Raw genomic sequence first — 18,458 nt, forward strand, 5'->3', positions numbered from 1 at the left:
GATTACCTCCTCTAGTTTTCATTAGCAGAGCCATTCATCCCTCTGCTCTGACAACCCTTCCTCCTGGTCTGTTTGTGCTAGACCCGCTCGTAAGTTCTACAAGGTCATGCAATGTCCCTGTTCTGGCAGAGTAGGGACTCCCAGTCGTTTGCATCTCCAGCATGCTGCAAGAGCAAGGAGCAGATGAAGGTTTTGCTCCAGTGGGTTCCCTTATCGCCAGGTTAGGAGTGCCCTCTATTGGGGATAGGCATCACTTGAGACACTGCTAGTCAAAAAACAACGCGTACTTGTTTCTGGAAGGACATCTTCCCATAGATAAAATAGCTCCACTTTTCCACATGTGGAAAAACCACAATTTTCAAAGTGATACATAAAAGAAGCCCCAGAAATAGCTGTTATATTTACAGCCTTGTAGTCCTGTTGCTACTCAGGCTAGGTTCTGGCCACACTGAGCTAAAGTTTAGGAGGAAGTAACAGTATTCCAACGCTGACCTGGTTTTGTTTTCCCCTTCTCAGATTAGAACATCTACTTAAACTGTAAGCTTTTGCTGTTATTTACAGAGGCAAACTAAAGCCAATGATAGCTGAAACTCAGACACAACATCTAATTTCACATGGTGGTGCAATTCTGTTCCCTATGAAAGCTGCTGTCTGGCAAAGACCCACCAATTCCTCCAAGAGTTGGAGAGTTTAAACTGCTTAACTAGCAATTTCTGTCATCTTTGCCAAGAGCTGCATCAATATTACCTTCTGAAGCAAGGATGAAGAGATCTGCCCTCCCACATGGCCCAGGGATAACTGACACCTTAAAGTTCCTCAGAGAAAAGCCTATAACCTTGGTTATAATCCAGGGCTGGAACCAAACAGAAGCAACCCCAGAGCCAGGACTGCAGTCTCCGCAGATGTGTTTAAGAGCCACATACCAAAACTCTTCATAGTGTTCAGATGCAGAATCATTCCCCACTTACACAGCTTTATGTATCACGTCCTTATCCTCCTGCATCCTTACCCCTTCTTTTGCAGTTAAGAGAGTCTGGAGGTCTTGTGAATTCCAAAGGAAGCTAATGGATGGTAAGAACAATTGCTTCTCTCACTCATGTAGTACTGAAGGACAAGAGTTCAGGTGATCTACAACCTCATGCCACTCTAACATCTTAGGAGACCACCGCACACCCCTCCCCCAGGAGGGCATCCTACTAGAATCAGATACTCAGACCTCTGTAAGATAAAGAAAAATTTTATTCCATGAAAAAGAACAGTTAGTTAAAAAACTTATTTCCTTTCCCCTGCAGTTAACAAGCTATAGTATTGACAAAACTTTCTCTTTTTGGCTACACAATAGAATGTTCGATTTAAAATAAGAATCATCAGTTTAGCCAGCAAAGTCATAAAGAGTTAAGTTTCCATAGTTCTGTTCTAGTAGGATAGTATCCAAGAGCCAGGGAAGAGTCTCTGTAAGAAGCTTCCAGGAGATCACCTAGTGGCCCTGACCACCAAAGAGCCTTTCACCTTCTGTCTAGGGAGGTCAGCTGAGAGTAAAGAGGTTGGAGAGTCTAGTACAGGCCAGGCTTTTCACTTAGCTATGCAGATTTGACTATTACTGAAACATTTTGTCAATTGTTAAATTCAACAAGGGGGGGAAGACAGGAAAGAGCTCAGAAGAAAAAGCTAGATTCTCCCTCCCCCACAATACATTGCTGCTGAGTATTCTAGTCTCAACGGAATGCATTTTGTATAATAATACTCCCATTTTGACTCAGACTTACTGAAGGAAGCCATCCACTCTAGCAGAATCGTCTCTAAACAACTGCAAAATGAGTGAAAAAGAACCAGAGACAGTCTACTGAAAACAGCCTTTGATTTCAACACAGAGGAGGGATTCATTTGAGAATGCAAGAATTTGGAGAAGGAGAATCTCTGTCAACAAAAGCTGCTTTTTGGAGGACAAAAGAAACCATCAGTTTTTCTGGAGCAGTCCTACAGCAAGATCAGCAAGAGTACAGCAAACCAGCAACTCTTACTAGAAACACTGTGCATAGGAGGTACATTTAGTAAGTTTTTACACTTACGCCAAGCTACTCTGCAAATCAGATTGCTCCAGCATCAAACTATTTACTCCTTTTCTTCCTCTGCTGTGTTACGAATGAGTTGTATAAACTTATCTTTCCCCTTAGGCACATCACGCTTCAGGACATAAAAGTCCTCACGCTTCCCCGGATGACCGCTCTGCAGATAGGACACAATCTCAAATTGAGGGCACATTCTCCACAAGCTACCAGGTGGCCACAAGGAACAAACACAACAGACACATCTCTGTCCATGCACACTTTGCACATCCTTTCCTCTTGCAGGCGTCGGAGTTGTTCTTCTGTGCTCATCCGAGACTCATCTTTACCAAAAAAGAAAAAAAGCCCAAACTGTTAGTATTATAACAGCTCCAGAGTGCCAGCCCTGTCATCTTAGGAAATCACACTGCAACTTGCTCATCATTTTGTTCAGAGACTGACTGTGAAGATGGCAAAAGTACCTCTTGGGCAAATTTCATTTAAGTTGAAAGACTACAGCTATTATAGACTCTGGCTTATCTACTCAAGATTCAGCATATCTGCACATGCTGGACTGAGCAGGGACAGAGATCAACATCTTTTTACTGTAATATGCAAGTTATCCAGATAAACTGAATTTTCTGTTTAACAGTCGGCTTCACAGCAGAACTCCAGTTCCTGAATAAGGGTCTCCACGTTCAGTTACCATTTAAGCTAGCACACATTCCCCCTCAGGATTAAAAAAATGAATGAATACAATGACCACTCGTATTATTTCTATAAAAATTATTTCAATTATGCCTAGGCTCAATTTTACCACCACTGCCAGCCCAGTGCACCTGATTCCTTTTGTTGCACAGATTGCGTTTCTTCTCTCGAACTTGATGTTTCAGTCTCTCTCCGAGCAGCATCTGTACAACCAGGAAAGATGATGGCATTAAGTGCTACCCCTTTCCTACCTCTTCAGACAGTGCTGTTTAAAAAGATGAAGTATCCTGGATTTCAGTAGCCTTAGGTTAAACGCCTCTTTACTCCGCTCTTAACTTCACAGTCAACCTGGTGAAGTGGATGTTCTCCATGGGGCTTTAGTCACTATGTATGTCAACTTCCCCACATCACACTGTCTCCTCAGCAAAGTTGATTTGCCTATCAGACAGCAGGAGCCATCAGCTGCTCGTTCCTGCTCCTGTGCTACTACGTAGTCAGGCATTCTCTTTTGGACAAATTCCCTGCGCCCCCCCCTCCCTTAGCGAAAGTGATGGCAGACTGTGATATGGAGACAGGAGCTGTGGAAAGCAGGCTTGCTACCAGAGAAAGCCTGTGCAGAACTGCGTCTTCAAATAAATTCCACTTTGCAAACAGACTCCACAAAACAGATAAAACACAAGACAGACATAGATAAATTAAGGAGAATATATATTATCCAAACAAAAAAGAAGTATGGCTATTTCTGATCAAGTCATTGATTCAATTTTAAAGAGGCTTGGAGCACCCATCCATCCTAGAAGCCTTGTATCAGACAACTGCCTCTGTCTGCATCAGATGTGAATTTGTGCACAAGCCTCCACGTCCTGCAATTGTCTGCTATTGCAGGTCTAAGGGCAGCAGAAAATATTGAGGATATCTATATCTAGACCACAGCCTATTGAAGGCAGATACAGTTACTGATACCCCAGTAATCACCGCTCCTTCAGGTTTCTTTAAAGCAGAATCTTGTTTCACAGACTCTCAAAGAAAGGCAGGCTTGGGTACACTACTACTCTTAGTTCCAGCCTAGGAAGAGAGAAGGCAGACCCGCAAGACACAGTAGTGCTCAAGATGAAGTGAATAAGGGGCTAAACATCCACCAAGAGCGTGGGTGTGCGAGTCAGGCATACCTCTGCTTTCCTCTGCACTGCTGCTCTCTCCCCAGTCTGGCTGAAGCAGATCGGAAATCAGTTCAGACTCAGAAAGGTAGAAAGTCCCAGTCAGTATGTATTTATTCTCTACCAGGTTAGCCACCCAGGTGGGGTCAAAGCCCATCTGCAAGACATTCTGCACTAGGGTCAACTGGTCCAGAGAAGGAAGAGCCTGCAATTCCCAATTCCTCAGAGCATCTGTAAAGCAGTGAGCAGACACTTTACCAAAAAGGCAGAACTTCAGGCAAAAAGCATGCCACTCCCTGAAGCTGTTACATATAAAATGGCATTAGTATGTTCCTCAGGCTATCTATATAACTAGATCAACATCCAGATTTACAGTTTTTACTTTCAATCATAATTCACAAGAAAGTCATCAAAAGCAGTTTCATAGAAGCCAAGAGACTACTTTTGGATGATTTATTCTACTGTATCAGTGAACCAGGTCTCCCAAGTTTGGCCCCAGTCCAGAATCCTTATCTTTGTTTTCACATCCCAGAACACAAGTCTCAAAACTGCTTTCATGAAGATCAAGAGGAACATCCCAATTGAAGTCTCTCCTACCTCATAATCTAGCTCAACCATTCATCAGTAAAGACAGAAGTGGGAAATTCAGCTGGCAGCCTGTTCAAAGGCTTAAATCTCTCTTAAGCTCATCCTATCGGATAGGCTCTTCAAAAGAATGAGACAAATCAGTTTTCTACAGTTATCGGAGCCAGATTTCACCTACTGAAATTTCCAGGAGCAACTGAAGAATGGGAATAGATTCCCAGGATCAACACTTTCATGAAAAATGAGACCCGCTAGCTGTTCTCTGGTCTCCTACCACAAGTATGTTTAAAATTCTGTAGTTTGAAAGACCCTACAGACAGACAACATCATCAAGAGCATGGACAAGTCAAAGAAAGGTTAGGCAAGCACCCAAAAGTCACAGAATTATCCAAACTAGCTAAGTGTCTCTGGTCTTAGACTAAGAGGTCTCACAAGAGCGAGCCATTTTGCTTCTTATGCTAGAGACCATTTCCTAAAAATAAAGTGAAACAGCTTCCTGAATATCAAAACATCTCACAAACACCATGTTTACAGAGTGCACAGTAGCTGGGGTGGGGTAGAAACAGTAAGACTACACCACTTCTAACAGAAGACAAAACACCATGTAATTACAGCACTGACCTTGGGAAGCAGAGGAATCTCGTTCAGTCTGATCCCAGGAATCTCTCTGAAAACGTCACAAGATAGTCACAAAAGAGAAGCGTGTGTTCAAAACTCCCCCTATCTACCAAGCCCCCCATCCACTATACACAAAGTATTCATGACTCACTGGAGATAGCAAGGTGCTAGAAAAGGACTCCTGAACACTGCCAACAAATTCTCTTCCCCTTGACCGCAATAAAAATTCACACCTATAAGCAGAAAGATTTAATTATATTAGTACAGGATATCTCAAGTGAAAGCAGCAGTAGTAGGTTGAATTTTAGAAGCAAAGGGTGCTATCGGGTTATGAGCAAAATGCTATATTCATTAAACAACATGGAGTATTGTGGTCTTTCCCCCTCCCTTGCACAAAGGGAAACGATAAGAGGCTCATGATCGCCCCCCTTAATTCAGTCTTCATGTTTGGCTCAAGATGAGCTCAGTTGCAATGTCCTTTGGAACAAATCACAGAGACTGTGCTAATAGACCAGTTCACAAAAAAACCCACAAGAACTGCTACAGAAAAACAGGGTTTACAATATCTTTCATTTTGTACCTCAGTAGTAGAAACAAAAGCTGTTATTTGACGTCAAAGAAAGTGATTTCAATTGAACTTTTAGATGGTAAACTCTAGGTCAAATTTGAAAATCTCAGGTCTGAGCTGTGCCACTCTACCTGAGCTTGAATATTTAATTTTGCTTTTAAAGTGAGAGGGTCTAAATATTCAGGATTTGCCACTTCTATTTCTACAGTTCTTTTCAAAATACTAGTTACAGCTTAGCCAGCCATGATCCAGTAGGTTTCATCATTAACACAAAACACTCCAGTGACAAAATCAGCCTTGGGAATAGAAGATGTGGCCGTGACCAAGAAGAAACCTAAAGGGACTGAGGCCAACTGTCCTGGAGTCAGCAAACTATTGTAAGGGATACTATATGTAGAGAGACACGAGACACACATCACTGCTTTTTGGGGAGAGTGGAGAGAGAGAAACAAGAGAGGAGAGGCAGCTAAAAAGTATGATGATTAGGTTTTCAGACCAATCCTTGGTTCTTCCACACACGAGGGGAGTGTGGGAAGAAGGCACTTTCTGAAGACAGTACAGACTAAGTGACAGACCTAGAAACAAGTTTTCTATCTTGACCCCCTACCAGGGTCTGAAGATGGTCCCTTGCTGTGCAACTTTGACCTTGAGGATTCAGAACTTTTCTCTTGAGATTTCAGGGATTTCCAGAAGGTTACAGACTATCGCAACAGCTTATGCAGTTAAATATGATTGAACATACCTGACTAGCTTTTCACCTGCTCCAGCTAGGTAGAAAAATCTAGAACTAAGCTAATAACAGAGCCTGGAAGCAGTACTTATTACCAGTACACCTGTGACTCATTTGTCTCTCAACTGGGGGTACTTCTATCTTATGAAAGAAGAAATCAGTGCGGAATGCACGGCATCTCTTTTGGTCGTGCTACAAAGGATGTTTGTCAACCAAGCCTGACTTACCCCGGATACCATTTGGCATGTTCCCTCCAAGGATCATCTCCAAACGACCAGTTCCTCACACCTCCATCACAGTAAAAACACCTCACCACATCATCTTGTCCTGAAAAGAGGAGAGACATCAAGAAATTTGACATCCGAGACACCATATGCCCCAAAACAGGCTCCTGGACAGAACATGACAGTTCACTAGTGCTGTGCAAGTTGTACAGGGGCAGGAAATCCAACGAGAGAGAGTTGGAACTCCCAGAGCTGCGACTGGTTGAGATGATTCCAGAACTGGGTCACAGGCTAACAAGCAGCATACACGTGAACACCACAGCTCCCATGCATGCACATACCTATCTAATCCCCTCTCGCCTTCATTTGGAGTAGAACTGTAATTAATTATGCCTATAAAAATACTCTGTGTCCTAACCACAATCTGCCATAACCAGCAGCAGGCACAGTCAGACGATGTACACAGCTTCCATCTCATAGGTATAAGAATTTGACACACCATAGTCCCAGGCTACCCATCCTGCTTCTGTGCTTCTCTTCACAGAGAAAACAAAAAAAAAAACCAAAACCACACCACACCAAAGACACAAAGCCAAACACAGTTAAGACCATGTGCCCTAAGGGCAATGAAACACTGTCAGTAAAGGCTGCCAGTGAGTTTAAGTCACAAACACCATCTTGCAAACACTCTCACGCTAGAGTACTGTTTGGTTCAACTTAAGTGCTCTGTTCCAGAGTTCTCCTGCTCAAGTGAGGGCAGGAGGGTGCCATGTCAGACTGCTGCTGCCTAGCGAGTCCCCAAAGCAAGTCTCTTGTGCCAGGCTCTCAAAGAGCTCCTCTGCAAGTGATAAATCAAGTCCAACACAAAACACAGGGGTTTTTAGCTCAGACACTGCTGTACAGTTTATTCCATGTTCCTGGCCGTGCTGGTCTTTTGTGTGCCTTAAAAATTAATAGAAAGTCAAAAGCGGCAGATAAGCTTATATGCCTATAATGCTCTTCCATTTAGGCATGATTGCTGTTTAGCCCCCGTTACTGTGTTCCAAGTAGACAGGTACAGATTTTTCCAGCTATCAAAGCATTCCAGGCTGTTTTCTCCCATTCCCATCTTTACTAACAAATAGTACTTAAGTGGATAAATGAGCATTTCAATTTTACTTCAACAATGAGAGCGTGAGGCATTCAGGATGCACAGGTTTGTTTCTGCTAAGGGACCTTTATTTTAGAGACCATGCCTGTCACTTCCTCCCATGTCTCAGTTTGATGTGCAAATACAAAACAAACAGATTCCTTCATATGGAAGACGTCACACTTGGAACACACAAATATCACTACATTATTATCTTTCAAAAAACAGAAGGATCCTCCCAATAGTTATTTATGGTATGCTAATTCCTGATTGTAATTATTTCCTCTGACTGGTCAATCCAGGAAGGAGTGCTCCTTCAAACTTGTTATCTAACAAAGCTTTCTTGAGATGAAACAATGATGCTCTGTTGATATTCACATGCATATGATAAGAAATATTGCCTATTTTCCTCAGAATGAAAAGGTACCTTTTTTATTTCTGTATTACACAGTCCTTACAGCAACAAGACTTTTCTTTTTGATAAGAGAGCTTCAGTGCAAGACAGAGCTTATACAAAACATGACAAGTGAAGTAATTGCCTCAAGTCCTTTTAGAAGTGCAAGTAATAAATAGGCTCAATGGATCTTAAAGCACATGCTTTTCCGTCATTAAAACATCTGTTTAAAACGTGTTACCTTTTCCACTCTTGCTGATTAGGGAACTGACTTACTAGTGGACCCCTCAGTACCCAAACAGGAGTTCACACAGAAGTGATTCTGCACAAGCAGCAAGTGAAACAGCACAAGCTGAAGGAAGGATGTGGTTTCTAACTACACTACACATACTCGCAAATATTTGTGGAAGCAATAAAACACAGTGACACCTTCAAAAGTTAACTTGAATAAGAGTTAAAAATGTTTCTCCGGAGTACCTACCTGTGTAAAAGAATCCTGCTCTAGCCAGTTGCTCAGGATGCATGTCAGTATATTGTGGCCAGTTCTGAAATGTAGATAGTCTCATCTCCTCTGTTACCATCTCTGGATATTCTGGTTCGTTGGGTAGGGCGGTCTCCTCGCTGTCTATCCCCTGCAAAAGACTGAGGAACTGCCCATCCACAGTGTCAAAGATTTCCTGAAGAGGCAACGTCTCTTGGTTCCCAACATCCTCACCACAAATGAATTTACAGGAAGGGAAGAACTTCAGGTGCTCTACTACAGGGCAATCACCAGGTCCCCAGTCCTTCAGGACACCACCGCAGCAGAAACACTGCACTTCATCTCTCGGACCCACAAAGAAAAAGCCAGCCTTGACCAGATCTCGGGGAGACACGGGGGAGGTGCCTGGCCACTGCTGAAAAGTCCTCAGTCTTCTTGCTTCATTCCTCATGCTGGACTCGAACAGCTGGCAGCAAGCAGCCCTGAGCTCAGCCTCCTCTGCTGGTGTCACGTCCCCCATGTTCTTATTCTGAAAGAGAGGATGAGATAACCCAGAGCAGTCAGCTGGATTCACAGTGTCAGGCAGCACTCACCCTGCGTTATTTGTTCCACATCCCCATGCATATTCCAGAAAGCTCCTGGTCTTCACAAAGCCGAGCTTGTTTTGGAATTGTGGCCCAATCAGGAATCTGGTGCTTCTGTACTTTACTGTTGAACTTTTGCTGAATCCTCACTAGTGTCTGAAGGGAAGAGACCAGCACTTTCTGAGCCCCTCTGCCAATTCACAAGAGAGACATTTGCGGGAACAGACAGCAGAGGGGGAGGACAAAACCTGCGCTGCCTCCCTAACTGAACCAACCCAGCTTTCGGCATCTCATCTGTGTGATAAATCCCCAGTCATTTCCCCCAGCCTTTAAATTAACATTAAAAAGACTCTGCTTCCCCCCAACAAGAGATTTAAGAAGGCATGCCGTAACAAAGTGGAGAACGGCCACACCCAAACAAGTAGTGTCTCATTCAGTTTACAGCCAAACACTACACAGAATATCAGTAGTTTTTTCATAACCTTATTATGCTAATTAAACAGTGACTATACAGAGGTATCTCTACAAACTAGAACTTCTCCAGGACACAGTCTAAAATAATTAGGTCCCATTTCTATAAGGAGGTGTCCTTAAATCAAGTTTTCCGCCTTTGCTAGTTCTGTGCAAGAGGAAGAGTAAAATTAAAGAAGCTACTGAATGCCCAATTATCCAAGCCCTCATCCTACTTAAGGTAACAGCCTTTCCCCGCGTGAGTAAGCTAAATTGCAACTCAGCTACTGCTTTTAATATTTTCTATATGGCTGGCAAATACACTTTCCAAAGGTCATACAATTACACAACTGAGAATCAGGATCCATTTAACTAATCACTCCGAAGGAATTCCTTTGGAGTGAAGTCACTACACATGTGACTAAGTGGTAGGTGCAATCAAATCAGTTTTTTTAAAGTACATGCCCCGAAAATCCCTTCACCACCTAACTCAACAGGTCAATTCATCCCAAGGAAGTGCTAACAATCTGCTGGTTATCAGAGCTAAGCATTATAAGCACACAGACCCAAAACATTGCCCAACCAAATATTAAATAAAACCCCAAAAAAGTATGTATGCACACACCCAAAAAGATACGGTGTTTCAAAGCTAGTACAAAACATTATTAAGAAAATAGACAACTACTGCCGTGCGCTTGTGAATAGGCACAGTTGAAAAAGCAATGAAGTGGGGACCACCTGTACAGCGGCTACTCTGCAGCCAACCTGGCCACAGAGACCACTAAGAGGCACTTGAACCACGAGCATCTCTGAAGTACTACTCCTCTTAGTTAAGGGCTGCAGTCCATTTAGGGGAGAAAACTTACAGAGCATTTTAGTGGCAAGACCTGTAGGCAGCGTTAACAAATCCATCCTTCATAGAGAGCACGCATTTGGTGAGATTTTAAAAGCAAAAGCAAGCTTGCTCCACCACATGCCCCTCTCGGTAAAAGGCAGCAAGGCAGAGAAGGGGCATTGGCAACTAGAATTTCCTTCTATAAACACAGCCACAGAAACCAGAGTTATAGGAAAAGAAGGCTCTAAAAGTTTGTTTTAGAAACTATACTTTATTTAATACAATAAAGTAGTTACTCAAGAACTATGTCACCAGCATAAAGAAAAAAATCCATACAGAAAGAAAAAAAAGAAACCCGTTAGTCACTGATGCACAGCAGAATTTGCAAGCTAAGCAAATTTATAAGCATGCAGTTTTTTAGCCTGCACAGCAGATTTTGCTCTCAGAACAGAGAAGCAACAGAGAGACGTGTTCATCAGGTACAGCTCCACAATATTAGTGCTGCTCTCATCTTAGGCCCTAACAAAACAAGAGTTATTATTCTTGAACTACAACAAATGCTGGTTTTCCACCTAGAAGGCAACCGAGTTATCTTAGCTTCCTTCCACTTAGGAAGCACACATCAGAGCAAACTTTGCAGCAAAACACAAAGAAAGAAGGGTAGTCTTTCCACTTAAAAGCTTAACAGCTAAATCAAGCTTTTTTAAAAAAAAAAAAATTGGAACAAAGGAGAACAAATATATTTATCTTTTGTTTATGAAGCAACCCATTATGATTTACCTGCAAAGATATTGATATACTCTACAGAAGATCCCTTAACTTGGTTAACCAGGCTGTCCAAACCTAATTGATATCTTAGTTACAACACTACTAAATGCCAATGTTCTCCCACAATCCACTACTTAGCCCTACATAGTAATACACTTCCCAAAGCAACAATACAGCTCATAGCAACAATTCCCCATGATTAGCACAATAAAAACCAAAAAAAAACCCAAACTAAAAAAAAAAAAAAGACACTTACCTGCAATATGCTAAAAAACCTCAACAAAATACTTCTAAGAACTAAGACTCTCCCAACCCCACAAGCTTGAAGCTACCCCCTCTTCTCAGCAATGCAGAGGTCTTTCTCAAAGCAGCAGAACCCCTTTCAAGGCGTAAGTGACCCCACCTGACGCAGAGCCCATTTCTACTGCTTCGTTTTCCCTGATTGGTTGGTTTTGGGCTGAAATTCTCTACTGGTGAAACAGTCCAATTTTCATCTCTGTAAGTGGGAGTCACCAGGGAAAGATACAAAGTTAAGATCAAACTTCCTCCAGGAAACAACTGTTTGGGTCCTCTAAAAAAAGAAATAACCCCCAAGCCTGGGGATCCTGTTGAAATGCAGCACAGTACCAGTCACGGCATCACGACCCCTAGGACATAACGCTTGCAATCGTCCTATTTTGCTACAGTACCTTTGCTACTGCAGCCATGATTTTTTCTTTAATTTATACTGATATATAACAGGCACGAACATAATCCGATTGTAAAAGAAGGTTGTCCAGATGGCAGTTACGACATATGTCAAATACGTTGGGGTACGTCGTGCAGGGGCACGCAGCAGTTCCCTATCAAGAGGGCGATGGCCCCCTTAGCCCCTGCAATCGTGCTGGGACTCCAGTTCTGCGTCTTTTTCAACTTGCTCTCCCATGTGTTTAGCACCTGACAATTTTTAAGCAAATGTACTATAAAATTAACAGATAAATAGCGACAAGAATTTACTCAAGCCAGCTTGAATAGATTGCATTGCCTTTACTTTGGAAATAAACACTCTTTTGCCACCATTGCATCTTCACAATTCAAAATCTTTCTATTCCTTCACCTTCCTGTGGCCACAATTCAGAGTGAAGGATTTTAAGGCTAGTTTTGAAAAGTGCAATTACTTGAAAATGTGTTTTCCTCTACCACTTTTCTGCCTGAGAAGATACATGCAGCTTACTCTGAACTATGTGCTTGACAAAACATGTTCTACATGTTAACAGGAGAACACAGGTGTTTTATGTTTGTAAAAAACGCTAAATTAGGAATTTGCTTTTAAGAAAAAAGACTCAGAGCCCTTTTAATTAAAACGAAGAGTGGTGAACCTTTTTTTTTTTTTTAATTAAATGTGTTAATGAAAATCCCTGAGCAGCAGAGGGCAGTGCTTATATAGGAAATTTACAGAATCTTGTAACAAGTGAAGGTGGTTCTTTTTTTTTGTCCATCACGAATTTATATGTAATTGCACATTATCTTCTGCTCCACAGATCCTGTTCTTTATAAGTCTATATTGATTTTTGAGGAATGTATCTTAAAAATATAAGATACAGAGTTAAGCAAATCTCTCTCACAGAGGCTGTGTGGGGACTTTGCTGATGGGTTGTAGCGAATCACCTGTTAATACATAATAATGATCGATAGATCTGATTTTACAAAGCATTTTACAAGCAGTGACCTCATCTGGTATTGCTTATAATCACCTTGCTTCTCCAATGTGACCTCAGGAGTTGTTGGGAACATGGTAACGTCCTCGACCTGCCTTCCTCACAGCCATACCTTGGCCGCACCAGCAGTCTGCAAGCAACTCTGAGGGATGCTTTCCCGCAACACTTCATGATTCTGCCGATGGCACAGGGTAGGACCGATGCCCCGTGTCGTGGCGGTAAAGGTGCACTGAACTGCCGAGCCCGTACAGATCCATTTGTTCATGGGGAGCCCCCAGGGTGACCCTTAAAGAGGGAAAAGCTGTATAAAAGCTCAGAGGAGCTGAAAGGCAGTTAATTCTAACTTAATGTTCAAAATTTGACTGATTCTGTCAGCAATTATTAGGGGGTTTTGGCTTACATAACAATCTTTCATCATGCAAGCTTCAAGACAGGTTTAAGGGTGGTTTTCTGTGGGGATATGATCATGTAATTTTGGGGGGAACATTTCATCAACAAAGGAAAGCTCAACAGGACTAGTGAGATGACTGTAGCAGAAGACAAAGTGACAGTGAGTCTGATGCTGAGAGCAATTAAAAATAAGTCAACATGGAAAAATTACGTGGTTTTATTTTAGCACATCAAGTTTTTGAAAGCAAGTAACATACTAATGTGTTGTATACAATTAATATTGATCTTTTTTAGCAATCCATGTACATTTTTAGTTCCTTTATACAGAATTGAGATGTCCTACTGAACTTCTGAACACTTCTGAAAATGAAGAGTGTAATAAGCTGATGACAAACAGAGGTAGGAGATACCATTGCTCCACAACAACAACGGAGGGAGAGACAATTGTGCCTGTGCATGACTGTTTGTGGGGGGAACGCTGCCCTGCAGCTTTTCCAGTAAAGAACTGCAGAAAGTATTATCCTTTTAATGACAAATGTGGGAATTGGTAAGCATCAGCCAGGAGTCCAGGACAGATTGGTGATAACGATCAACAGCACCATCACCTGCCCCTGTATGAGAAAGGGAGTAACTCTGACATTGCTGGTATCATTTCAAGCATAACTGGAAACCAATGCTAGACAGTGATTGGAAACACTCTAAGAAGGAAGGAATGTAAACATAATTAATCAAAAATATGTTTGCTAATATCAGCCTGATTTGGAAGGAAAGCAATCAATAAATACAAGTATTTACGAATATAGCTGGAGACAGCATGATAAAGAGCTCAGAAGGGCTGAGGTGACTGGAGCCCCTGGAAAAACTCCAGCAGAGTTCAGCATCTCTAACCTCGAGGTTCTACATAGCTTTAAGGGGATGAAGCTGTTCTGCGTGGTTTAGCTCAAGGAAGACTGCTGTGCTTTCATCAGTAGATTAAGAGTAAATAAAAACATTGTGAGGCTTTTGGAGCTGAAGAATTCAAGAGTTTCTTTTTCAAGGGTCTTTTTTCTCTTTATTTGGTTTTCTACCCTTTCTTGCCTTTACCAATGAACATCGTGGGAGCAAAAAGAAAAAAAGAACAAAACCAAACCCTACCCATTATTTGAGGGTTTTTTGTTTGTTTCCCACCACGTTCTGAATACTTAAATCTGTAAAAATTCAATGCTGCCCCAAATTGAATGAACAATTTTCAGTTTTCAGCAAATCAATGTGATATCAAAAGAGCAAGGCGAGTGCTGAGCGGGCTGAGCAGCAGCACAGGGATTAGGAATACGAATTAGGAGAGCACTGGATGGCTAAGTACAACTTCCACAGTAAGCATGGAAAACGTGAATGATATTCCCCTTCTTCCTCCCTTTCTGAGTAGCATCTGGCTGGTTTCCCCAAAGATCAGTTGTGCTTCTCCTTCCTCTCTGTTCCTGCCTCTCCCTCTCTCACTGACTCCAACCATTTCCAAATTCCTCCCGATTCTGACGTGGAATGGCTGCACGCTTGTGCTCTATTCCCTCTACCTACTCAAAGCCTGGCAGGAGGTACAGGAACAGAAGACATGTAGTCTCATGTAAACTGGGTGGCATTGCTACTCCAAGTTGTACACAAATAAAAGTAACAACTCTTCAGAAGAGATTGCTATCAGCTTGTGACTAATGTACATTCCACCATTCAGCCATTAATTACCTTTAAAGAAGGATTTGTCAGGCATTGTTATGACTCTAATGGAGCTCATCCTACTTTTTAATTGGTGGAAAATCAGCCATCAAGGAACATGGAACATCTGATTTTCCAATTAAATTTTGCTACAGTTCGGAACGTGTTTTTATTGTAGAGAGATGTGCCTAGCTGCCTTAATATTGCTTGGACAACAGGCAGAAAGATCTATTCTTGAGCTATTCACACTAGCAATCATCTGTTTTTTCTCCATGCAAATTGGCTCGGAATAGGTTTCTTTTGTCCCCGTATCAATAATCAATAGGAAGATTGAAAGATGAGGAAGAAAGACAACAGACCAACCCAAAAGACAGTGCAAAAAGCTGAAGAGAAAAATGGCTGCCCGTATTCTAATAAGTAAGCAAAGACAGACTGACCTTACAATTTAATGGAAACTACATGATAGCAGCACAAAAGAGCAGCCAATGATGAAGACCAAGAGGGAGACGTGGGTGAGTCCTTGTGATCAGCTGTTGCTCAGTTGAGCTTTTTGCTACAGCTTTTCAATGAAGTTGTCTTGCAAAGAACAGCATGTGTGATGATGATGTCAGATGATATCTGTTCACAGGCCACACTCTTTGCATATGATTTCCCTTCTCATGTTTTCACAAACAATGTGTCAGTGACACAAAAAACAGGAGAGAAGAACAGATACTATTTCTCTGTGTGTCTGCTTTTATTTTTCACCCTAAAATGATGGAAATTAAAATTGGATCCTTGCTTTGGTTACATTCCACTGGGGCGTGGGGTGCAGGAGGGAGATGATTCCAGCATGGCAACGTTTGATTTTACGCCCATGCTCATAGCAGATAGGGCTACAGAAAATCCCTGTAAAATCTACATTTGAAAAAAAAAAAAAATAAATACATTCTGTAATTTACACATGAATTCTTTTGAGGTTTCAGAGAGTGTTAGCAAAGAAAGAAAAAAGACATCTGTAACTTTTTCTTATAGTAAAAGAACATACCACTATGTTACTCTCAACAAAGTCAAAACCAAACAACAACCTGTGTCACCCCCTAGGTTACAGTGTTATACTCCAAGAGTATCTTGAGTTGATATACTTCTGAATAATGCCTCTTATCTATATGCTTCAACTGAGACTTCTCATCTTACTGGCTTTGTTTCTAAAACATTGTGTACTTCTCACTGGATACATAAGATCATTCCTAAAGTTACCAGGAAGAAGCAGTAACTCGCATTTTCCTAATGCAAAAGAAAAAAAAAATGTTCACACAAACATGGACTTAGGCATATACATATATATACATGCCTGACACGCTCTGGCTTTGAATGTAAAATAACAGGTATAGCCTAACAGCTGCATTCCCCTGCACCTTAGGACGCTGAAGCAGATACAGTTCTAACATTCTGCCTACATGCACTCATGGCTAGGATGATTCATAGTCACATAGTTTCTATATCAAGACTAGTGAACATACACAATCACATGGACTTCAGAGCAGTGCCCATCACCCAAGTATCCAAGACAAGCCTTTCCCTTGTGCTTCCAGACACGTCCCACACTCTGGCCACGCTTCTCACATTTGTTTCTGAAGCACTGCTCTTTTGATAGCCTTGCCAGCTCATCCAGGGACTCTCAAGAGCACAGACTTACTGACTTTGTCCATAGCTGTACTGCATGGCAAACAGAATTAAGATAAAACATATCAATTTTTACTTGCTACCTAAGCAAGGTATTTGCTACCCAAAGCATATCCAGGTGCCGAGGATTAATGCAGTACTCCTTCTCCCTTAGCTCTGGATGACTGATCAGAAAAAGGACAAAAGAAAGTGGACTATTCATTTCAGATGTTTTATTAAAACAATAAATACAAACTCAAACTCACAATTTCCAAACATATGAACACAGAGAAGACTCTGGTTTTAACTCTATCTAAAGGAAAGGATAATTGCATTGTTTAGTATCTTTCATAAGGACTAGAATTTGCCACTTTTACTGCCAAAATTAAGCATGGAGATGTTACAAGTAAGAGTTTGTAAGGTCTGAAACTACTGTCTGCTATGGCAGAGCCTTAACTACCTTGGTCAGAGCTCCAGCTACTTGTGAGTGCAGTAATGAGACTGGATACAACCATCACACAAGTTGGTAGTAGGCCCAGTTTGGGCCTCAAGTTATTACCTCAGGCAATAACACAATATATTACACTTGTGTTGAAGGCCTGATTTTGATTTGTCTTTCTCTCAAATATGTTCTTATATTGCTCATACGTAGAAACTGTAAATGGTGCATGTTTGTGTCAAGAAACCTACACAGGCAGTATGTTCAAAGCCAAAAGAGACTTACCAAACTAAATCTCTGCAGATATTTTGATACCTTCAAGAAAAAAATCAGGTTTCTGGCCAATTTAAGGACAAGTATTTCCATTCTCCACACAGATGTCAGTCACCTATGTAACATGTTAAAGATAATCTTAGTGATATATTGTTAATCAATGAAAATTTTTTGTTACAAATTTATTTACTGTACAGGTTTCCAAAGAAGTCAAAAGAAATTATATTCTATGAATCTCCTTGAGTTGCTATCCTCTGGTACCAGTGTTGTTTAGAAGCACTGCAATGATATTTTCTTTTGCTGTGGCATAAGAGGCTCCCAGTCCACCATACGCTAATCGGGCACTAAGTGACCTATCATTTACTATGTTTTTAAGTCAGCAGTACAGTAAGGGCTCTGGGTGTTACTGTAATACATGTAATAAGAAAGAAAAAACATGTATAAACTGCAGGACCTTGGGGAGGGCAGAAACTGCCCTTTTGTTCTGTGCAGCACCTACAAAATTTATCTTGACCAAGGGATCCTAAGCAGGACCTAAAAACTATGAAGAAGTAGCAACAGTTCTGCTCATTAGATATTCCACCCATTTAGAAAAGAACAAAGAAATAAAAAAAACCCCACCAACCCACAATGTACAAGAAGCAGAAATACAATTATTAATGGAGTAGAACTCAAGTCCTAGACATAAAAGGGCATTGCCTTCATTTAACCCTATTTCTCCTTAAGCCAGCCCTCCCTGAACATTACAGAGATTCAACTCTGGCAGAAATCAGCACCAAACAATCACAACTCCGGCAGCTTATTTAATACTGCTTCATTTCCTCACCTTCCCTCAGAAGGGTGCGTAGGTAAATGACAAGTCTCCCTGAACACTAGTTGGCTTCTTGGCCATGCTGAAATCAACATAACCTACGCTAAGGGGGCCAAGATTTCACCCAGGTTCTGCAAAACAGCAGCCGGAAGGAAAATAAAATGAATTAACCTGATTTAAAAAAAAAAACAACCCACGGTGTGCGCAGGTGCGGCCCGCAGTCAGGCTGGTCGCGACCCTCC

At 41.6% G+C, this 18,458-nt stretch overlaps 1 protein-coding gene across 1 annotated transcript; it reads right to left on the bottom strand.

The window, feature by feature from the left end:
- Positions 1 to 2,186: 2,186 nt before the first annotated feature.
- BIRC7 (baculoviral IAP repeat containing 7) lies at positions 2,187 to 9,159 on the bottom strand. Its single transcript, XM_009893443.1, has 6 exons — positions 8,640 to 9,159; positions 6,639 to 6,738; positions 5,265 to 5,346; positions 5,117 to 5,162; positions 2,885 to 2,956; positions 2,187 to 2,389 (listed from the first exon to the last, which is right to left on the bottom strand). The coding sequence occupies exons 1-6, from the start codon at positions 9,157 to 9,159 to the stop codon at positions 2,187 to 2,189; spliced, it is 1,023 nt and encodes a 340-aa protein (XP_009891745.1).
- Between the last annotated feature and the right edge of the window lie 9,299 nt (positions 9,160 to 18,458).

This window comes from Charadrius vociferus, unplaced genomic scaffold, assembly GCF_000708025.1.
Source record: "Charadrius vociferus isolate BGI_N301 unplaced genomic scaffold, ASM70802v2 scaffold259, whole genome shotgun sequence".
Lineage (NCBI taxonomy): Eukaryota > Metazoa > Chordata > Aves > Charadriiformes > Charadriidae > Charadrius > Charadrius vociferus.

Bases quoted from the DNA above. Each gene is read 5' to 3' on its own strand.
- BIRC7 (XM_009893443.1), bottom strand. From the start codon at position 9,159: ATGGGGGACGTGACACCAGCAGAGGAGGCTGAGCTCAGGGCTGCTTGC. The intron at 5,347-6,638 runs GTAAGTCAGGCT...TTCTGCTTATAG, and splicing joins CATGCCAAATGGTATCCGGG to GTGTGAATTTTTATTGCGGT. The intron at 2,390-2,884 runs GTGCACTGGGCT...TTTTTGGTAAAG, and splicing joins TGTGCAACAAAAGGAATCAG to ATGAGTCTCGGATGAGCACA.